The sequence below is a fragment of the Apteryx mantelli genome, chromosome 5 (genome assembly GCF_036417845.1).
Source record: "Apteryx mantelli isolate bAptMan1 chromosome 5, bAptMan1.hap1, whole genome shotgun sequence".
Taxonomy (NCBI): domain Eukaryota; kingdom Metazoa; phylum Chordata; class Aves; order Apterygiformes; family Apterygidae; genus Apteryx; species Apteryx mantelli.
Window position 1 is genome coordinate 46825543 of NC_089982.1, and position 23005 is coordinate 46848547.

General features: G+C 37.2%; 1 protein-coding gene across 1 annotated transcript in view; it reads right to left on the bottom strand.

Moving 5' to 3' along the window:
* Positions 1-22598, bottom strand: part of GLRA3 (glycine receptor alpha 3) — a 100698-nt gene extending 78100 nt beyond the window's left edge. The window contains exons 1-2 of the mRNA XM_067297132.1: positions 22480-22598; positions 1064-1191 (exon numbers count right to left, since the gene is read on the bottom strand). Coding sequence (XP_067153233.1) covers positions 1064-1191; positions 22480-22598 — 247 coding nt within the window. The remainder of the gene's footprint in view (positions 1-1063; positions 1192-22479) is intronic.
* Positions 22599-23005: the final 407 nt, after the last annotated feature.

Below are 23005 nucleotides of genomic sequence, written 5' to 3' on the forward strand. Positions count from 1 at the left end.
TGGCCAAGAAGGCCAATGGTATGCTGGGGTGCATCAGGAAGAGTGTTGCCAGCAGGTCGAGGGAGGTGATTCTCCCCCTCTACTCAGCCCTGGGGAGGCCCCATCTGGAGTACTGCGTCCAGTTCTGGGCTCCCCAGTACAAGAGGGATGTGGCACTACTGGAGCAAGTCCAGCGAAGGGCTACAAAGATGATTAGGGGACTGGAGCATCTCTCTTATGAGAGAAGGCTGAGAGAGCTGGGCCTGTTTAGCTTGGAGAAGAGAAGGCTGAGAGGAGATCTTATCAACGTGTACAAGTATCTGAAGGGAGGGTGTCGAGAGGATGGGACCAGACTCTTTTCAGTGGTGCCGAGCGACAGGACGCGAGGCAACGGGCACAAACTGAAACACAGACAGTTCCATCCGAACATGAGGAAAATCTTCTTCATTGTGAGGGTGACAGGGCACTGGCACAGGTTGCCCAGAGAGGTTATGGAGTCTCCTTCTCTGGAGATATTCAAAACCCGCCTGGATGCAATCACAGAATCACAGAATCACTGAGGTTGGAAGGGACCTCTGGAGATCATCCAGTCCAACCCCCCTGCTCAGCAGGGTCACCTAGAGCACATTGCACAGGATTGCATCCAGGCGCGTTTTGAATATCTCCAGAGAAGGAGACTCCACCACCTCTCTGGGCAACCTGTTCCAGTGCTCTGTCACCCTCACAGTGAAAAAGTTTTTCCTCATGTTAAGATGGAAGTGTCTGTGTTTCAGTTTGTGCCCATTGCCTCGCGTCCTGTGCAACATGCTCTAGGTGACCCTCCTTGAGCAGGGGAGTTGGACTAGATGATCTCCAGAGGTCCCTTCAAACCTCAACCGTTCTGTGATTCTGTGATTTGGCCAGCTGTGAAAGTGACAGGAATAGAGCATGTTACTACTGAAATTAATGTTCATAGCAAAGATAGGGCAAGGAAGGTAACATTTTTTCAATGAGAGTATATTTGTTTTGTTTTTACAGTTGTTCCAGAAATTGCATCTGTGTGAAAGAAATACTGAATTACATGACAAGTTAGGTTTGAAGTTACCTTTGAAATTTGGTCTGATCCTTGCATCGTAGCCCGACATCCGACCCATTAGTTTATCCAGAAAATCAGATGGCGACATTGGCATGCTATGAGATCTTGCGCTATCTGTTTCCTTTGTGGCTACCAAACTAACAATAAGGAAGGAAAAAAAAAAAAAACAGAACAAAAAATTTCCTTAGAGATATTTTTAAAGAAAACTTTAATTTTTCACATTCAATCACTTTGCTTAATAGTGTATGAACAAGAAAACAGCAAAGCTAAAATTGTCTTTTAACTAGTTTATGCTTTAAAAATAATAATAGCAAAGAATTAATTTAATTCATTTATATGTAAATAGTAAATTCATTTTATATCTGTTTTTTAACATGTGAATTTTTTTTGCTAAGCTGCATACTGATAGGACGGTGTTACATCTTCAGGACTTCTGGACATTAATACACTTTCAGTCATCAGTAATTGATGCTTTATACAGAACTGCAGAAGTAAAAAATTACGTCATCTACACAAATAGCTGTGCATATGGAACATCATAATTTGGAGTCAGCTCTAAGACTGTTTTGTTTAACTGGGTGTGATGTAATAGCAGCCTATGTTAGAAAAAAATAGTCAGGATCTTTTATAGGTTGATACTACTGCCACTATTTTTTGTTCAGTGAATGTTTTATGGTGATATTTATACATACGATACCAAACAGTTTCCTGGCAAATTATATTCTTTAACATCGTCTTTGAGGTTCATTTTCCACTGAAAGAAAAATGACTGCTGTGGTGGAAAAAAAACTTACTGGAAGTACTATCTTAGGGCAAAATTTTCATCTCAGGGCCACATGGCAAATGTCATCTCATATAGCCTCTTCGCCATACATATGCAGAACTCCCACTGACATTCTAAAGTGTGTTCTGCACATGTCAAGAGAGAAGAATATCAGCACTGAGATCAACCATGTGGATCTCAAAAAAAAGGTCTTTTGTTATAGAAAAAGCCTGTTGTTGTAAAAGTCTTACTTGAGTGCTGGCCAATATATTGAAAAATGAACACAGTTAATAACTATATATATATAAAAAAGTGTAAGTAACATCATGTTACACCGTGCAGCTAAAACCATTAACCATTTTAAGAGCCTGAAAGAAGATACAGAGCTTTTTGTCATGCTGATGTCTAGTCAAAATTTATTGCAGAAAGATGCAAATCTCTTTTACTTACCTGATTTTTAGACAATTGTTTCCTACTAATGCCGATTAATTCTTTTAGAAATGTTTAAATATGCCTTTAATTAGAGTTACATACAGGAAAGAATGCAAAACTCATAGGAATTTTCTAATTCATTAAAAATGCTGAATTTTGCTTGTTAGCAATAGATAGTGTTCAGAAATGGAAAAATTCTATAGATGTATGTTTGTATGCACAGGCCATGTTAAGTGCAGACTGAGAATGCTATTTTTTTCTCCAAAGACTCGGGGGGATGTTTTCATTTCAATTTTCTGTTGATCCATATGTGCGTTGGGTGGTTACATAGCTATATAGATACATATTTTCAGTCATCCAAATAAATATTTTTAGTCATTAAAATTAATTTTTAGTTACATGGGTTACTTGGGACATGAAAGTTACTGTTTTATGGCAACTTCTGTTTACAAGGTGCACTAAAAGCTCTGTCTTCAAATTGGAATTTGGATTTAATATCTTAAACCATAGAATTCTTTTTTGGGGGGCTTTCATACTGAGTGTTGCTTGTAGCAAGTTTGGGAGACTTGCATGTATTAACTTATAGACATATTGACCTCTAGACTGTTTTGGTATTATATTTTTAATTAGAAAATAGCAATGAAGTCTTTTAATGGTAATATTAATAAAATCAGAAAGTTAAAAAATACATTTATCCCTCTGGTTGCTTATCTAGTGTTTATTCTATTCTTTGGTAAGTTGATTGCATATTTCTAAATTTTTCAGAATCCTTTGATACCTGGTTTCAATAAAGATGCTTCTTTAGTGTCCTTTAGTAGCTAACCTGGTTCTTTATTTTTTTCTGTGGCTGGATAAGGTATTTGTCTCTGATAAAGTAAGCACTCAACATATTCCTTTCCTAGTGCCATTTAAAGTTATTGGGATGTGTTCAGTTCCTGCTGGCCTCTGACATCATTTTCATCATCAAACCTTCTGAACAGGTCTGGTTCATCACAGTCTTGCAACTCAGAGTCCTTTATATTTCTGTAAAAGATTATTCATGGTTATAAAGCAAACAAAAATGGGAAAACCCAATTACACCTACTTCACTGCACTGTATCTGTTTGCAAGGCTGTGGGGAATCAAGTTCCTGTACATATACTGACATATAAATAGAAATGTATAGATGTATAGACATATATATATACATATGTTTAGATATTTCTCTTATACTGTTAGGCCCATTGTTAGCTTCAACACTGATCACTTTCTCTGAGTGGAGAATTTTTTTTTCACTTCTCTGAACTTCTTCTAGAATCTTTCTGTTATTGCAATTGTTGTTGTTTTCAAAGGCTGCCATGGAATAGAGTACTTTAAAGTTAAGGTTATTAGGAATTAGCATTAGCTAATACCTAGTAAGAAAAAATAATTGTTGTTGGGACTACTGATTTTCCCAAGGTAGTTTTTGCCTTTTTGTGACATCATGGCAGTGTCAATTGGTATTTAATATAATTAGTCAGTTTAAGCTTAAGAATATCTTGAATAATTTTATTGCCTGCTTCTGAAAACAATATATTCAGGGTAATTAATACTTTTTGTGTAAGCAAGTTTTATACTAGAAATCTCAGCCATAATTTGTAATTAAAACTTACTTCAAAGAAAATTTTCCTTTGTTCTCAGCTTGATGTGTTCCTGAGTAAAAGCTGGTTGTGCATTGCAGATTTCTGCCCTTTCAAATTCCCTTTAGTGGAAAACATGTATCTCAAGAAGCTGTTGGCCAAATAATTTTTTCATTTATCTGAGCTGACTTGTGGAATACTCTTCTAATCAAAAAGGACCAAGACTTGGTAGTATAGTCAAGCTTCAGTATGGCAATGGATTTTAGGAAGGCCTACCTGGCAAAGTACTGTTTTTTTGTATACAAATTATCACCAAAATTGATTCTACATGGTAAAGATTTTTCAGTTTTATTGTACATTACCTCTGAAAGATAAGGCTGGGCTAAGTGTACAAGGTTGCACTGCTTTCATGAAGTATGAAATTAGCTCCTTTTAGTGTTAATGGGAATTCTGTATATAACCTTTCTCTTCACTACACACAACTATTGTATGATTCCAAGAATGGCTTTCTGCCCATCTGGAGGGAATCTACTCTGACCTGTTGCATTTTTTTAAAGAATTTTGTGTGTGTATTTTCCAAGAATTTAGTGTCATCAAAACTTATATCCTGTGGTGCATTCAAAAGTAAACTACAACAAACGTATGGTTAGCATAAATTAATTATGCAGCTTTAAATCACCAAGAAGGAAAACTGTACACAGTTGTTCATAGGCAAAGTCAGCAAAGAATTCCCATTGCCTAAGTTTTTTCCTGGAGAGAAACTGTAACTTCCCAGTCTTCTGGTCTATTCATATTTCACCAGGAAAAGCTGTCAACAAGGATGCTAGCTGCCATAGTGCTTTTATATTGTGGCTATCCTGTGAGTTATTGGTAAATATTACTATCAGTTAAAAAGATTTAAACTATTTTCAGATTTCAGACTCAAACCAGTACTTTATTTCTTTTTTTCAAACATTTTAGACCTGATTAAATTAAATGTGGTTAAACAATCAAAAGGAAATTTGTTAATTAAAGTAGTGGACAAAAAGCAACAACAAATTTTCCATTTTTCCATTGTCAAGCAATGTGTTCAAAAAATTGTTTGTGAGCAGCTCTATTTAGACCATCAAAAGCTAGGGTGAAAATTTTTGTTCCAAGTAGTCTGTCATATAAAACAGGCATCGACCGAAAATCAGAATCACCAGGACTATAATTACTGTTGTCATTGGACTATTCTGTCTGTTAAATCACTGCTCACTTAAAACCTGAAGAGAGATGAGCTTTGTGTCATGTGTCAAGTTGGAATTTAATGGACAGAAATAAGAAAACATCCTGAAGTCACAGGTCTGTAATAGTGCATGGCCTACCAAAAGTTATACTTGAGCCAGGAACAGTTAGCTCAAGCTGAGGACATTGGAATGTCTTAGAAATTAAGAAAACACCTCGCATAGCCAAAACTCAGACTTCTGTAGATTGTACCCACATTCTAAACTCTAGCCTGAAAGTTATTGCAGGGAGATGTAGTAGAGATGATGTTCAGCCCTATCATCTGTGATCTAGAAATAAAATATAAAATCATTGGTGGTTCAGACTTAAGAATCACAAAAAATTGACTGAGATATAAATACTGATGAGGGCAAGGAAGTAACTCAGTCTTTGAAGTTAAGTCCATTTAAGCAGAACATTTTAAAACAGAGAGAGGAGGAATACTTACAGACATGAATTGGGAATGTGGGCCACACCTACAGAGTTGGAGACTGTACCTAGGAAAGTAGTGAGTCTGAAAAAGGATTCAGAATTCATGTTGAATAGTTCAGCACTGTTGTGGTAACGTTTTCACTGCACTACTGTGTTATGCAAGGGTATGGAAAGCTTGTAGGAGTGAGTAGGAGCATGAAGGTCACTTTATTATTTTATATGCTATTAATGAGGCAAGCTCTGGGACATGGCATCAAATTCGGTGTCCAAGTTTTAAAAGGGACATTAAAGCATTAGGAAAGGTACTGAACAAAGCCACTAAACCATGATCTGAGAGCTAGAGAAATTTCCTTACAGTAAGAGACTTTAAGAGCTCAATCTGCTTAGCTATCAAAAAGAAGATTGAAAAGTAACATGATTGAAGTGTATAAATACCTCAAAGGGTGGAAAGTACTGGACATTTATTCTAAAGAAGAAAGGCAGAAGAATAATCAATGAGATACAGACAAATTCAAATGGGAATTTAGTCACACAGTTTTAATAATAAAGATAACTTAATAGTAGAACAAACTGTACCAGTCAAGACAATATGACTTTCTGGAACAAACAATTTAACAAAATACAAGGTATAGTGTTTCATATATGGGTAGCTTGATAAAAAGGACTGACCTATGAAAAGCAGGCTGAATTAGGAGTAGACATTACAGATCTCATGCCAAAATCTTCAGACTGCCAAGAGCCAAAAGGCACATTCTAGACTTGCAGAGTTTAAGGAAAGGAAGTAATGGGAGTAGTTGAAAAGTGGGAAATGATGTCTTCCCAGGGTTATTCTGCCCTGGGGCTGGGTTGCAGACTTGTAGGTACCAGTAAGGTAACCTGTAACCTGAGTTGCACGTTACACATGGTAATGTTGGCCCATTTTGCTCAATTCCTTTCACAATTGGGTATTTGGGTTGCTCAGCAGTTCTTTTACCAGCCCCTCCTCCCTGCATAGCATGTAATTAAGCCTCGTAATGGAAAATGCGCTTGAGCTGTTAATAATCTACAGCCAGCGCAAAAATCAGAGATTGACCAGCGCTGGGAAAGAATGAGCTAATGTGCTATCTGTGACATGCACCTGCAAAGAAGAAAGAAATTTAAGCTAAATGATAACACTGGCATGAAAACAAATGAATGGAAAGTGGCCAAGAATAAATTCAGATTGTAAATTAAAAGGTTTTCAAGCACTGAAATACTTCAGTTCAGGAATAGTCTAGCGCTGGGAGTAGGGATACAAAAGCCCTCCCTGTTTCAAGGTGAAACTTGGTAAGGATATTAGGATGTTGTGAGAGGTATGACTGTGTTTGCAGGCAATGGATTCAGTTTTCTTTAATCTCCCTGCTGAAGTTGTTTGTACTACTGTTGATTTTTTTATGTGATAAAAAACATTACAATTTCATAACTAGAAGAAAATATATAGGTAGGATAACTATGTAGCAAGAGCACCCACAATCTACAGAATTTAAATGGGAGATCTCATCTAGCAGTATTGGTAATTCATTTTACAAGAAAAGGCACAAGTCATGAATTTGAACTCCTGAAATCTCTCTATAAAGTAGGCACATTTGTAAAAAAGAAACCTAACTCTCTCTTCCTTTCCTCCAAAAGAAAATGATTGAGGAAGAACTCTTCAAAGGGAATTTCACAATCTCCACAAACAAATATATGATTCCTTTGCTAAGACTTTTAGAGCCACAAAAGTCAGAAACTACTTTCCCATGTTTTTTGAAGAATGACTGTATTCCTGCTCTCAAGCTGTCATTTTCTGTCTGCCCCAAAATAGTGCCTGTTTTTCTGAAAGTACAAGTAAAGGAAAGGGACTCTACAAATGAAGGTGTTTTATATGTATGCTTTTTTTTAAAGTTATATTTTGGAAAGTCATTTCAATGATACTGCCTTTGAGAGTTTCATGTCACTGGTGTGTTACTGAAAGTACTGATTTTCGTTGATTTCTCCCGTCAGATATTATGATGGATTCAAAACTTTTTGAACTTTTCATCTTCAAGGTGTTTTTTTTTTTTTAATCACTTCCAGTATGTTGTTTCAACCCTTAAAAAGTATAATTACTTATTTGAAAACATTGAAGAAAAGATGTAGTGGGCTACTGAGAATATTAATGTAAGAAAGCGTAAAGCCCTCCAGAAGGGCTTAATATGAATATTATAAAGAAAAGATGCTGAAAGAAATTCTGTCTCACACCATCCACTGACTCTTCTCAGTTTGTTGCTGGTACAGGAGGATGACAGTGATGAAAAATGAGTATGGTTTGCTGTAATGATCCCTTCTGCTAGACACCAGAGAGATGTTACCAACAAGTACAAGTTAGAGCAGTGCCATAGTTTATCCAAGTTATTCTGAGCATTATCTGCAGATTGTCACTAATTTAATGTTGAAAACATTTATTATAAATTACCTTTGACTTGAGATAGTATGTTCATTTTCTTCCTTCCATGGCTAGAATACCTGTATATTTTACCTTGGAAATCTTACATTAATACCATCGTTGAAAGTCAAGTTTCTGTCATCTTTGGCTTGGTGAATTTTCTCACGTAATAATAATTCTTTCTTTCCATTAGCACCTTAAATACAGACCATTCAGAAATTAGAAATTTTGTATTTTATCTTAAAATGGATGCTACAGAGCTGTTTTATGATGCTTTTCATGCATTGTAATGGTCCAGTAGCTCTTTCATTTCATTATTTAGCTTATTCTCTGAGACAGCAAGTGTGGCCAAACCCCTGGAGCAATCGGATCTTGTGTTTGTGGTCCATTTTATCCAGCTGATGTTTGAATGCTTTTAATGCACTTTACATTAAAAAGCTTTACTGAGCAGCTCAAGGAAATTAATTACACACTCGTAAGGAAAACATAAACTGCAGCCAGCCATTATGCGCTCTGCTGCATCTCGCAAACAGCAATACACAAAAGCATTTCAGCAAATTAATCTGAGTTGGTACTGATTCACTGGTTCACCTCATGAGTATAATAATGGTTAGGTGCTTTAATCTCAAGACTACTTCCCTTGATTCTATAGCTGTAATATAATGGTGATAGAATTTGTTATTTTTAAAACAAAAATTATTCAGTATGACCATTTAATTAACAAGGTCTGCTAAAATAAAATGATCTTCAAATAGCTGGTGTCTGATCATCTGACAATACTTTAATACTGTGTTTTGAAAATTACAGCAGTAAGATTCTGTGATATGAGAACAGTCTTTAGACTCTGTTCTGTATCATTAATAGAAAGTATTTGGTAAGATTAATGTGAAAAGTGAACATTACATTTTAAGAGATCAGAAGCATAGGATTTTTTTCTAAAGGGAATTAATCTAATTATCTCATTATCTAATCTGTGAATTAAAGCAGATCAGAATCTAGAGTATGTAAAAATTGCAAATATTATTCCAAGAGTGAACATGAACCTGCGAAAAATACCTCTTTCGTCAGTAGGATATTCCGAAATATGACAGCTTAAAACAAAAAGCACCAAAGGTTAACAAAAATGACCTCTGAAGGCCTCTAGATCATTCACATTAATGTTTTCCTTGTTTGAACAAAAAAAATAAATCTTACAGAAGGATAAAAACTGCTTTCAATTTTAGACAAAGAATGCCAATATAAAGCTTAAAAAATATTTTTTTGGTTTCTGTTGTTAAAACTGTTTCTCAAAAATTTTCCAAGTTTTTGGACAGTTTGTCATTAAAATGCGTTTGCTCAGTCAAGTAGCATGACACAAATGGTCTTCTGAGATGTGATATGTTTAAACTGGCTCCCTGAAATAGTTGTGTCAGAAGAGTAATGCATTTCACTGTTTTTGATTTGACCGAACAAGGTTAATTTCTGAAATATTTGCTGATGGTGCGAATATTGTGGAATGGAACCTCAGAAGAGACACAAATATGTTTAAATATTTTTTAAAATTGCAATAAAATTCTCAAGAGAAATTTTAAAGCAAACTCTACTGAAAATTAAAATCCCTCAGAGTAAATGGAAGACAAATGGCCTGCCCTTATTGGAGGCTGTTCATCAGCAATATTGATTCATAAAAAGCCAAAGCCATTTTGGAAAGCTAGGAGCTGTGTCAGAGGATTACAGTTGCATGGATCCAGTCCTGGAAGGGACCCACAGACCCTGCTGTCCCTGCAGTCCTATTGTAGCTCACACAGGAAGGATTACTCCTGAGGGGTAAGACAACACTCAAAATTAGGCTCTTTCTCTGAAACACTTTTGGATGAATCACTCTCTTTTCATTAGCCACATTGTGAACCGAGGGCAACTAAACTCCTAACTGAGACACCTGAATTGGGTAACATGACCCTCTTCTATAGTTCAAGGTTCAGGCTAGGAGAAGACAGATTTGCTCCTCCCAACTCCTCCTTTCTATTCCAGCACTAAAATAATTCTACTTGAGCTTTCTTGGTGAATGAATTAATTTCAGCCTGGGGGACAAAAAAAGAAAAATGAGTTTACACTGTTGAAAGAATAAATAAAGGAAGAGGGTAAAATGTACTAAAACCCAGCGATGCCAAATGAAGGAGAAAGATTATATTTGCAGTGACTCAAAAATGACTGAGATTCCAGCTGTCTTTCCTACAGTTTCTGTTAAAAATGACAATAATGTATTACTTGCTAATTAAAGATGAAATTTCTTTTGTTTATTCTTATTCATAAAGTCATCAGTACCTAATGCAGTGATAATGCAGATTTTCGTATCCTACAGTGTTTTGGATAATAATGATTTCATTAGCTCAGAGACAAACACAGAATTCTTAACTAATGTTTGTCAGAGAAAAGACTGTCAGTTCAACAGCAGAAGCAGAAGCATTTTATTGCCAATAAGATTTTGAAGAGCTGTTTTCTAACAAAAATCCTCAGGAGAACATTTTCAGTGACAGGTTAGGTTTCTTTACTGATTTTTTCATATTCTTTGATTTTTCTAGTGGCCCTCTTACCCTCTTATTTTTAGGAAGTTCAATAGGTCAGATTAATTTTTGATATAATGCCAGAGAGATATGTAGAATTGAGTCAGAGATTACTAGAGACATTTTGGACAAAGCGACAATTCTTTATATGCAGCAAACAATAAATTGCCAATTTAAGATCAGTAATTATCTATTCTTTATTATCTTAGTGGTTAGAAAGGAGAACTGCATAAAAAATATATGGGATTGCATTTCAATGCAGCTAATAAAAATAGCTGTTCCTTCAGGTTTGGAAATTTTTTCATTTTTCTGTTTCAGTGACTGAAGTAATATGGCATTTTAGTGCTCTTTATAGGTTAGGCAATGGATTAATTACCTTCATTTTGTTATGATGTTCCTGATACCTTTGTAGCATAATATTCTTTTCTCTTTTATCAATACAGTTGAGTGTTGCTCCAGCCCTACAGACTTCCTCCAGCTCTGTTTGCAATGAAAGTAAACTGATATAATGTCCATAGCATATTTACTTTATGTACTGTAGTTTGAAAAAGCTTTGGATCACTGTAGTATGTTTTTGCTTTTTCTAACAGAGACAAAGACTAGTGAATAATGGCTTTTAAAGTCTTTTTCAGTCACTTTGACCTGATCCTCATTCCACAGGTCAAAGGGCTTTATATTCCAAATCAGGCTTCAATTTGTATATACTTGTTGGTGTTTGTGACTGTGTATGTATATGTATGCACAATGCTTTTTTTCTCCTTGGAAAAACATTTATCTCTTAGGATAAAGAAGAAAATGGATTGTCAGCATTTTTCATAAACATAGATGTGGCTTTCCACCTTAATTAGGTCTGGATTCATTAAACTATAGATTGTCTCTCTAATTTCATTTTCATGTTTATGACAAATTTATTGTTGCCAAATTTAGCCATGCAGCATTTGAATTTTCTTAAGACGTTTTATGAATTCTGGCTCTAATCTGAGTATTTGTTCATGATTTTCTCAGAACCACTTCATCTCTGAATAGTCTCTTGTGCCTCCTGTGTACCTGATTTTCATAACTGCTTATAACTGCATCATAAATTCAGGTCTTAGTGTCTTACAGTTTCTTAATTTTTCTCTACCTACATTTTTGGGAAGAAGTTGTCCCAGATGAATGGAAAAGGAGTAGAGGAATGTTTCAAATATTCAGATTCAGACATTTTATAATTTTCAACCTTTGCCCTCAGTAATGAGCAAAACCTTATTGTTGTGTTGTTAACTCAGGACTCTTCCAGAGAATGACTGCTTGAGTTAAATTTCTGTCAACTTTAATTTTGAATTAAAGGTAGTCAGATCTTCCCAAAATTCAATTAACTGTTTTTTTTAGACAGATAATACTCAACTGAAGTGAATGGAATTTCCTTGAAAATAGAAATCATAAATCCCTAATTTATAGTAGTTTAAACTTGCATTACTATCTCATTATAAAGATTAATTTGCATATTAACTAAATAATAAAAGTTGTCAGAGTAATGGATAGTTTCAGAAGCCTCTGAGTAAAATAATTTTACAGTATTATCTTTTGTAACACCAGATATCCCACTGTGGATGCTTGTCAGAGCTGAACAATTACATTTGTTTTCATGATTAATGAATGATTCCTCTAACGGACTGAATATGTTCAGGAACTGACTGGTGTCTTTCACCACCATAATGAAGAATAATTCAACTGATATCAGTAAGACAACAATAATATGAAAAGAGAATTAATTAAAATGAGACTTTGCCTGGGTAAGGACTGCAAACCATTTTTTCCCAAGGCAAACTCTTTCCAAATCTAAGAGCAAATATTGAGAACAGAATTTTACAGATTACAACTGCTTAGTTGATCCTGTATTTTGACTGTGTCCCAAAATGTCCTTCAAATAATGCAGTTGCAAATTGCTAGTTTTGCAAGTTCTAATTTACTGCCTAGATTTTTAACTATTGCTGTGCCATTGCCCCATAAGCTTACTTTGCATCCACTAGGTTCTGTACTGTCGTTCAATATAATCCAGAACAATGCCAATTGAGGTGTGTGTTGCAGAAAAAAGGTAGGTGTGATAATCATCAGTAATGACCAGTTACAATTCCACAGGCACACTGTTCCTTCATTTGCTTTGCTTTGCTTTAAAAATCCACCTTTATGAGTTGAGAACCATAAATGAAACTGAAAACATTTGGGAATCTGCATAATTCTTTTTTGTGTTTTCCTTCTCAACCAACTCTTTTTCTATTCACAAGAAACTTTATAGAAAATCTTATAATAGAATTAAAGGATAGGGCTTTATCAAACTTGACAAAAATTCAGTTCTGAATTAATGCTGTGGGGCCTGTGAAGACTAAAGCATAATTCAACTAAACACAACTCCATTTGCCTTAGGGAAGTTCTGCTTGTGTTGGTACAACAATGTTGCCCTATATCTTCAGTGAGCCTGTCAGATAACTGTTTAGAAGATGACACTTTTTTCCAAGTGGATATAAGGATATAAGTTAAATTAGAGGAAAGCTGAATATAGCTTGGAGAGTCACTCACCTTAAGATAAAGTATTTCAACAGCAACTGCAGCCTAGACAAATCAAGACTTACCAGTAAATAGAACTCAGGGCTATATAAAGTTCTTTCCCAAAATACTGCTCATGAAATTGTTTATTTTGATTAGTCAGCTAGCTATAGAGTAAATACTGTGTTACTACTATTGATTAAGAATTTTCAAATGAGACAAAATATTTCTAGTTAGAGAAATACTGATTTGTTTAAATAGAGTAGAAACATATCTGTTTCAGTGTCGTTTCAATGAAAAGTAGGCAGGCTTGTGTGGGATCTTGTCTGGTGTCCTTTCTATTCGCTCAGCATCAGTCAGTTTTTTAGTGCTGGTGTGGAACTGCACATGAAGAATCTTTAAGAGTTTCGAAGGTGGGGTCCCAGGTTCTAGTCTTCAAAAACTTCTCTGAACATCTCCCCCACACCATTGACAAAGATTCTTCCTGCTTTTCACAACTTAAAATTCCTGCTATGCATTGAAAAAGCAACAAAACCTTTTCAGAATTTTGGAATTTTCTGTGAAACAGTAATGTTGATGTTCAATCAGCCATGTTAATTTACGTGCGCTACATGAATGAAGTAGTTTTTTCCTCTTTATTAATTATATGCAGAATCAACACTACAGTGCTCCAGTATATGATGTTGTTTAAGGCAACACAGGGTTGAACTGAAGGGTGATGCCCAGAGTGGCAGGATTCATGCCACATAATGACAGACCTTAGTGTTTCTAATGCATGCACTGAAGCATATTCCTTACTAAGTCAGAGAAAATAACATGAAGGTTAAAAAACAGTGCTGTTAGCCTTTCATATTTCCACCAAAATTATCTTGATCCACTACACATACACAGACAGTGGTGGCTCTTTAAACACACAGAAAGTGGTGTTTTAAATTCCTCTCAGATACACATCTGCTACACATTTGCTATCCTAGTCTTGCCTGTGCTATGTATCCCATGCCCCCTTGATTGTCATCTCAGTCTTCTAAACTTCATATAAACAAATGAAAATATGCTGGGTGAAGGAAAGATATGCCTGAATGTGTTCTGGTCTTTCTTATCTGCAAGACACTTCATCACCTGAAGGAGTAATCACTGTTAAAAAGGATGAAGAAAGCCATTCTGTTAACCGTTACTTGAGCATTTTTCCTTTAGGGAATCTGAAAAAGTCCTCACAGTTTGATTACAGGTGAAAATTTGAGTACTCTTACATGCAGAGATCTTAAGAGTTCTTTTGCACAGTATTAGAATTTTGGGATAAGTTTTGGAGATGAAATTTTACCGTATAAGGAAGGAGAAACTGGATGCAAATATCCCCATTAGTTCCAGTTCTCCACTGCACTGTACTTTTTGTAATCATGTATTGCTATCTCAAGTGGGTGCATTTCACATTCTCTTTGTGTAAAAACAACTTGCAATATCATGTTCAAAACAGCTGAGAATCAGATCTTCAGTGTGCAAAAACTGAAGGAAAACAGAGGTTTGTTTGTTTAACTCTTCCAAATTATTTTTCACAACTAACATCTGATAAATTTGCATCTTTCTATTTGCAAAAAAAAATTATTTGTGTAAAACATTCCTTTTTGCAGATGCAGCAATGAAAAAAACACTATAGTTTTCCAAAAAATATTTTATGGGATCTAGTCCAGATGTGATGCTGAAATTTGACCACTTTTTTTTTAATGTCTATTATTAATGGCATCAGTGGCAATGGATCTGACCTGGTAGCAACAGGGAAAGCATCGCTCAGACACACATCCTTTCATGGAGGCATTAGATAGAGGCTTAGACGCAAAATTAAAATTTACCTTACAGTACAGCAGTTAGTCATATTCTAGCCATTTGAAGTCAGTGCTTTACAGAAAATACATGGCTATAGTAGAGGGACGCAGGGTGGATTGGTATCTGTGCACCGCTTAGTAATTCCCTGGTCTTGCACTAGTTGTGCAATGCGCTACCTTCTTGGCATGCTGCCGTGCAACCCCAAGACTACCCTGTTGGGTTAATACAGTCACCAAGGAGGAATGAAACTTGGGATGAGTCTCAGTGTCCTTGGTCACTGACCCTAAATTAGTTGGAGGTGATTAGGAGGCTGGCACAGAGCTTTCAAGCTGGCTCTGTGGCTTTACCCAGTGCCTCTTTCCCCAGGACGAGTCTCTTGTGTTACAGGCAGATTAGGATGGGAATTATTATGGCCAAGATGTCCAGGATCTGAAGTTATACTTAAGCAATAAAGATTTGAGTGATTTGCTTTATATAAGTATCTCTTCGTATAGCTAGAAAGTGAGAAATGTTATATGTATATGTATATAAATATATGTATATAAAATACAGATAACAAGTATATATAACATAGAAAAAAAAGTGTATCTTTTTCACTCCTTTGTGCCAAACCGACTCACAAGGCATGTAAGCCAACCTTTTCCGGAAAAAGTCCCTAGACTCTGTAGTCACCCACTAAGATGGACTGAAAGTAATAATAATTAAAAATAATCATCTTCTGAAGAAGCATGCTGGTATAACTGTATTTACTAGGTGTTTCTGCTGAGTGGTTAGTTGTGAAATAGTGAATGTTAAAAATTATACAAATTTTAAACAGTCAATTCATAGAAAGTCATATCTTAGATATGGCACATTACTACCTGTGGATCCTCAAAGAGGATGTTACTTAGATTATGTTGGGTTTATAATTTACTTTTCAAGATTCTGAAAGAAAGAAAAATGCATTTTTACAAGAAATTGGAAATAAGTTTTACATGTGGTGTTGTCTCCTGCAAACTGTACATAGTATGTGAAGCCTTGGGCAAAAGTGAGGTGAGTAGTATATGCCAATATATCTTTTTTGATGTTTAATTACTCATGATGTTCTAAATCATGAGACTGGCACAAGTGACAAGAGGCAATGCTTGTAGTTGAATAAGGATAAGTTCTTATATCAAAGATGGAATGCAACAAAAATATCCTAAGACTGTAGGGTATGTAGTCATAATTGCAGCTTGAATTTTTAATCAGGGAGAGGGAAATGTAACAGCTGTACTGATTTTGCTGATAATACCCTCCTATTTTAGTTTTAGCTGTAAGAATCACGTATGGGTTAATAGCAACAAGCTCATCCTCACAGTATAAGATGATTTAGTACTTGTGTGTTGGCTCTCTACTCACTTTAATGTTTCACTGAGTTAATTTTCCAATGTATCCACGTGTCTTTGGGGTCTTCTTCAACTTTTCTGCATTTTCTGTCCTTTCCTCTGGCAACTACATTCAACTCATGTTTTATGACACCAAATGGAAACCTCCTTAATAACAATATTGACAAGGATTGATATTCTTTCAGGGAGTTAATACTTGGTAATAGCCCTGACTTTCTTTGTCCCTGCTCGGTTTTGTACATCCATGCTAGGGCTAGGGGAATAATAGGATACCATGTGGTGCAGGAAAATTATATAGGAAGTGTTCATTATGTAGAAACTTCATTGCAGTGTGGACCAATTCTAACCCTGTTTGCTGTTGGATAATTTTGGAGCAATTAATTAGAGAGCTGACTGGAAAAGTAACAACAATAGTTTCCTTTAATACATTCTTTTATTCTTTTATAATGACATGCTGTCTGTTTTTGCACTTTTTTCTCCTTTCTTTTTGTTATTACTTACTTAGCATTTATATTGACATGGCATCTAGAGTCATCAATCAGGTAGGATCCTATTGCTTCAGAAGCCATAAAAAATAATGGATTAGAGTCTCTGCTGGAAAAAATGGCCAGTCTCAAAGACTGTCCCCTTCTTTTCCCTCTGCATTGCTGGGTAGACTGTTCTGCTTCCTGATGCCCTTCTCATTCTCGTAGTTTGGTCCTGCATGCTTGTTACACATGGTTTCTGTCTGTGTCTCTTCCATCTCTCTGAGATGTTTCCTTTCTGCTGGTAGCTGATACTCTTCTTCAAAAAGGTGTCTTTTATTCTGTTTGTTCACAATACTTATATTTCAGTGACAATAAAACTTTTTCTTTCTTGTTGCTCTCTGCTTTTTCTGATTCTTCCAATAAATATCATGAAGACCAGTAGGAAAAAAATAAAAAGAAGATGCAACACCATACAGAAGGACTTTTCATTATTATTTGAGCAAAGCTGATTTGTAGGAATCGTTCCATATAGGTATTATTACATAATACTCAGTAAGGTGATTTGAAGCTCGTATTCTGTATCTGTTAAAATGAGAGGGTCCGATCTTATACAAATTTTCACTTTCTTGAATTGTCATGAATCCTAGGATATCTGGACAAGACTAATCTGATAGAGGAACTATTACCTTTTTCATCGTACGGCAGCACAGTACTCATCTCAAAATATTACTTGCTTTCAGTTGTTGTTAGCATCATTTCACTAGCAATGAATTAGGAGAGGCTGAAAAGTAAGAAATGTCACTAGCACAGTAAGAATTGAAAGATTCATGTTCTTGATTGAAATTGCTTTGTAATTTAATTTTATTTTCTTACAGCTTCTAGCGTTATAAGCTCAAAACTCTACACATACTTCTCCTTCCTCAAACATAAAATGGTGGTCACTTAGGAAAATATATTTTCTTTAGTAGAAAGAAGGAATGACTAGTAAAAGTTCTGATCAAATTCACACTGGTGACAAAATTCTTATTTTGGTAGAAAGGGATTTCAGTGTTTTCACTGGTCCATTTGAAATACAAGAGAATTTGAATTACATATCCTCATTTATGAGAAAACTTTGTCTGAGTTTCGGAATTTTGAACACCTATGTGCTGATGGGCACATGCTGCAAGGGAGGCCCGATGCTCTCCCCCTGACATTTTGTAAGAGCCCTGAGCACGTTCCCCTTATCCCAGGGGTTGGGCTGCCTGGGCTCCGTGCCAGCTCTGACAGTGCCGCTATCCAGCTCTGAATCAAAGAGTGTTTGATAAAAAACTGTGAGAAGCCTCAGCAGGGGCTGAGGCTTCACCTCTCCCCCCTCTCCGGAGCTGTTTCTTTTTTTCCTTTTTCTTTATATTTTTCTCTGAGGGATGGTGGGGACTCACTCTTGGTCTCTGCTCGAGCTACAGTGCAGGTACACATGTACGTGGTCTGTCACCTTCCTGATTCTGAGCCTGACTCTGACCTGCTGACTTGGCTTTTTGGCTTGACCTCAGACCTGCCTCATCTCTGCAGACTTGCCTGGCAATCTGAACTGTTGTTTGAACTGGACCCGCTCTACTCTCGTGCAGGTACTGTGGGGCCATAAACTTTGTTGGTGAGGACGCTGCTCCTGCCTGCTTTCTGGAACTCTTGACTCCCAGCTCAGCTCACCTTCCCTTACAGAGTGGCCTGCCCTTGCTGCTCCTGACACATATCAAGGCTTTTTCATTAGGACCTGGAGTCTGTTGACTGATTTATTCCATATAAACTATCTTTTGAAAATGGCGCTGGGCTTCAGAGGAAAGGTAGTCTCCCTCAGTACCCACATCCTGATTCACTACTTTTTCTTTCACACAGTCTTCTATTCACATTCTAGCTTTAGCAGACTTTTATTGCTAGAATAGTACTATAGGTATAATCTCTCACATCTTAATGTGCTGCTGAAGTCTCATCAGAAGCTCTGAAAAACTTCCTTTCCAAAGATGATCATGATGGCATCTCAGATTTAATGTTTTGTAGCTGTTGTTTCTCTTTCTTTCATTATTTGTGTAAGAAAGGAACTGCTGCGGGCTTAGAGTACCTTGACTTCTGCTTCTTAAAGCTACTCGTCTGTAGTCAATTTGCAATGCAATGCAAGAATAATTTCAAAATCAGCTAACTGTGAGCTCAGACATAGAGACAGAGTTAGGTTGCATGGAGATTTTTTCCACAGGAATCTGGTCCCAAAGTGCAGTTAGCTGTCTCTGTGATATTGTTTCCTCCAGCATAGGCTAGTGAATGGAATGAGGAAAGAGATGATAAACCTAATTGTAGCATGAATCTTAGTGTAAGTTATGCTGATATGGTTACCTAAGAAATATCATACGGGGAAAATCTATTTTGCATTTCCACAGTGCCACCTACCTTTCCATCCTGTGCTTTCCCGATACACAGGTCCACATATAAAATGTCTCTGTCGTCCTTAAGGAGAAAGCAGTGTCCCTGTAAAGTCCGTGATGGTGTAGTTTGAATAGAGCTCTACTGAAGTCCATGCAAATTTGAGAGCTTTCTTAAAACTGTTTGACTCACAAATATGACCTGTGTCATATATGACTCACAAATACGATCTTTGTATTGATTCTACAAATAGGATCTTGCCCTCAGCATGACCTCTTGGAATCCAGGCAAATCCAGAAAAACTTGTGTTCATGCCATTACTTTAACAAAAACTTAGCGGAATATTCAATCTTGGAAGTGATTACAGTTTCAAATTCAAAGTGTTTGTTTTCCTTGTTTAGTAGTGAATTACAGTTATTTTCAGGTTCCATAAAATTCCTTTTCCTAGCCCTTATCCTCACTGGTGCATCTCTGCCCACTTCTTATTATCACACTGGGGCTGGCTCTGGCAGTCATTAGTGAGCAATAATGTTTCATACTATTTTATTTTGGGTCTGATGATAGCCTTTTCCCATTCCTCAAGTATATTACTGGAAAACATAATAGAGTGTTATCTGCTTAAACTCTTGTTTTCCATATCTAAGATATATTAATCTATTATTATGTTATTAATCTAAGATATAGTACTACAGTTATGTGCAATATTATGAAATGCAATTGAGGATGTTTTCTCTACAATGTTTTTCAGAAATGAAATTAACAATTGCATCATACAACATCCAAAATACACTTTCTTTTAATCAGTTGAGTTTGTAGAACCTTTAAATATGAGATGAAAAAAAATATTTCAATAAAAATATCAGGTGCTTCTCCTCTTGCGTAGCATACTAGTCCAGAGACTTTGCTGATTAAAGCAACAGGCCCATAATTATATAATCTATATTGAAAAAGAGACCTTTTGTTTTCATTTGACTTGTACTGAAAATAAAATTAAATCTCTGTCTTCACAGGCATAACATTTAAAGGGTCTTTTTAAACAGTCTCATGGCTGCTGGACAAGAGTTGAAAGTTTTTCCTATTAGGGTCCTTCAGTCCTCTCATGAAGCCTTGAATGCTTGTTGATGAAGAGTAGGAGAGTTTTTAATGTTGCAAAATATCAGGGAAAATTTGTTATTTTTTCTGTAATGTTTGAGCAGGTGAAAAACTTAGGGTCTGGTTATTCCTAGGAATCCCTACTACCTCTGTCTTTTCACTGAGGGTGTTATGTAGGTACTCAGAGAGAAGGTGGGAGTCTGTGTCTTACAGAGAGTGGAAGTAGCATCCTACTATTCCCTGTTCCCTTTGCTCTAATGTAAACAGTTACACAAGACTTAAATCTGGAGAGAACTAAGATAAATGGCCCCAAGAAACTTAGGAATTTTACAAGTTTTAATATTTTAACTTTTTTTTTTAACACTTTTTCTTCTTCAAGCTGTGTTGCACATGGAGACTTCTGTGGGTCTGAATGAATATCACTGACTCTGCCTTTCCTCAGGTTTCTCAGTTTGTATTGCTAGACCTAAAGTCACAAGCAGGCTTTATGTTGAGATACATATCAAAGATATATGTAGATTCTGAGCAGCTTCCCGAATTCATTCTCTAACACTGTATGTAATGTACACCTGGATCTTTGAGCAAAATAATCATGGTCTTTGTGGAAAAGTGGTAATGTAAGAGCATAAGGTTGTTGTAATACAACAGTTGTTTGAACATTGAACAAAATAATTTGAATTTTTACAAAATAAAATGCCACTATACCTTCTGAAACAATTAAATGTTAGTCAACAATTATATAATGCAAAATACCTGTATGCCTTCCAAAACTTTTATTTTTCACTTATTTTTTCCATTGGAAGATACTATGTATCTTTATATTATTAAAAGAAAGGACTAATCATTCAACAGTTGGATGACATTTAAATATTATGCTGAGGAAAAATAGGTTCTGTAAGTACATTGTAATAAAATAATAATAGGACAGTACTGCATGTGCTCCCTACAGTCTACAGGGGTTTGGTCTTCTACTTCGAACATTAAATATTCAGTGCAAATAGAAAATTTTGACTGTAATATATGTGCATTTAGTCTTTCCTCCCAGAGGCAATTAATCCCATACCATATGACCCAGTTCCTTAAAATCTCTTTTGCAACAATTGCAATAAAATCACGTTAGAAACTATTTACATTATATATGTTGATACAAATTAAACTAACTTCAACAAGAAAGAAAAGATTCATTATGAACCTGTGATCACCTGTCAGGGTGTGCCATCGTTGTGAGGCAATATACATTGCTCTTTCAACTTTCTATTTGTGGTTACAGATGGTTTACATGAATAATCCCAAAACTCTCTCTGGAGAAGTATTTTTAAAATTTTAGTTCCCTTTTTTATCTTTGTCAAGTAACAATATGATGCTTAAAAATAATCTGGCAGTGTCGTGATATATGCCATAATCTATTTATTGTAATATAGAGCTAGAATGTTTGTTGGTAACTAGCACAGTTAATTCTGCATCAGCAATGAATATATGATGACACTGAAGTCTGCTTTTTTGCATGTCTGTTTTTTTTTCTTTTTAAATTTTTCCCTCACCTTTAGAATGATCAGAGTACTTAAACAAGTTTATTGTAGCCTACTATCACCACACGTCTAGAACTATGTATTAAAAAAAATGCTTGCGTTGATATCATAACATTAGTTTAGCTAGAAAAAGCGCACTGGGCAGAAAGAAGAAAAAGGCTTATGAACCTCAATCTTCTACTCTGGTCATAGTTTATGGATGTATTGTTATCTTTCAGAATACAAATCCTAGACTGCCCAGTGGTACAGTGCTTTGTAGTTAGACCTTTTGAGAGAAATTCTGTAGACCATCTCCTCTGTTCACACAGCTATCATTTTTTTGTTTCTGCATTAGTCTTTTCTGACCTAATATGATCCCTGCATCTTCTTTACTGACCAAAACTGATAGTAATAACTGAAGTCTGAATATTCCCAATTCGGGTTATTATCTGTAACTTACGCATATAGCTATTTTGCACCAGAAGACTTGTCAAGATCATGAATGTTACATTTCCCACTAAAAACGCTGATAAAATTCAGTGACCAAGCAGCAGACCCCGACTGTGAGCCGACGAAGGAAATGCACATCCTCCGGTTTGCAAAATGCGACACCAAATTCGAGGCAACGGAATGTTACAAAGTCATTCGCGAGGCACAGATCCCCCGCATTTCAAGTCCCCGTGGCCGCATTCTGGCCGGCGGAGGTAACTAGGCATTAGCGGTGAGGCTGGAAAAGCAGTGACAGCGGCGGGGCTTTGCGCGAGTCCCAGGCATTGCAGCTGCGCGGGGAAACGGGCACCGCAGGGCAGTGAACTCACCTGAGCAGCACCGCGGCTTCCCACAGATAAAATCCCGAGACGGCCGCGCGCAGGTACCTCATCCGGGCCATGCTACTCGGCGCCGCTGGCCAGCCCTGCCGCGGACGTGCCCGCGGCATCGGCACCGGCATCGGCACTGGCACCGGCACCGGCACCGGCGGCGCGGCGCGGAGCGCCTCGGCTCGGCTCGGCTCGGCTCGGCTCGGCTCGGGCGGCGGCGCAGCTCCGCGCGGCGCCCCAGCACCCTGGAGAGCTCCGCCGCCGCCGCCGCCGCCGCTAGCGCCCCGCCGCGCCGGGCGCCCTCCCGCCGGGCCGCGCCGCGCCGGCCCCGCCGCTCCGCATGGGAGCAGAGCGGGAGGCTAATGGCAGCCGGCGAGACGGGGCCGAGCCGCGGCGGCGGCGGGAGCCCGCCCCCCGCCCGCCTTCCCCGGCCCCTGCCAGCAGCCGGCACCTCGCCGCCGGCCGCATGCCCCGGCGCGGGGGGCGCCGCGGCTCCCCGGCGACGGCGGGCGGGGAGGCAGGGCGG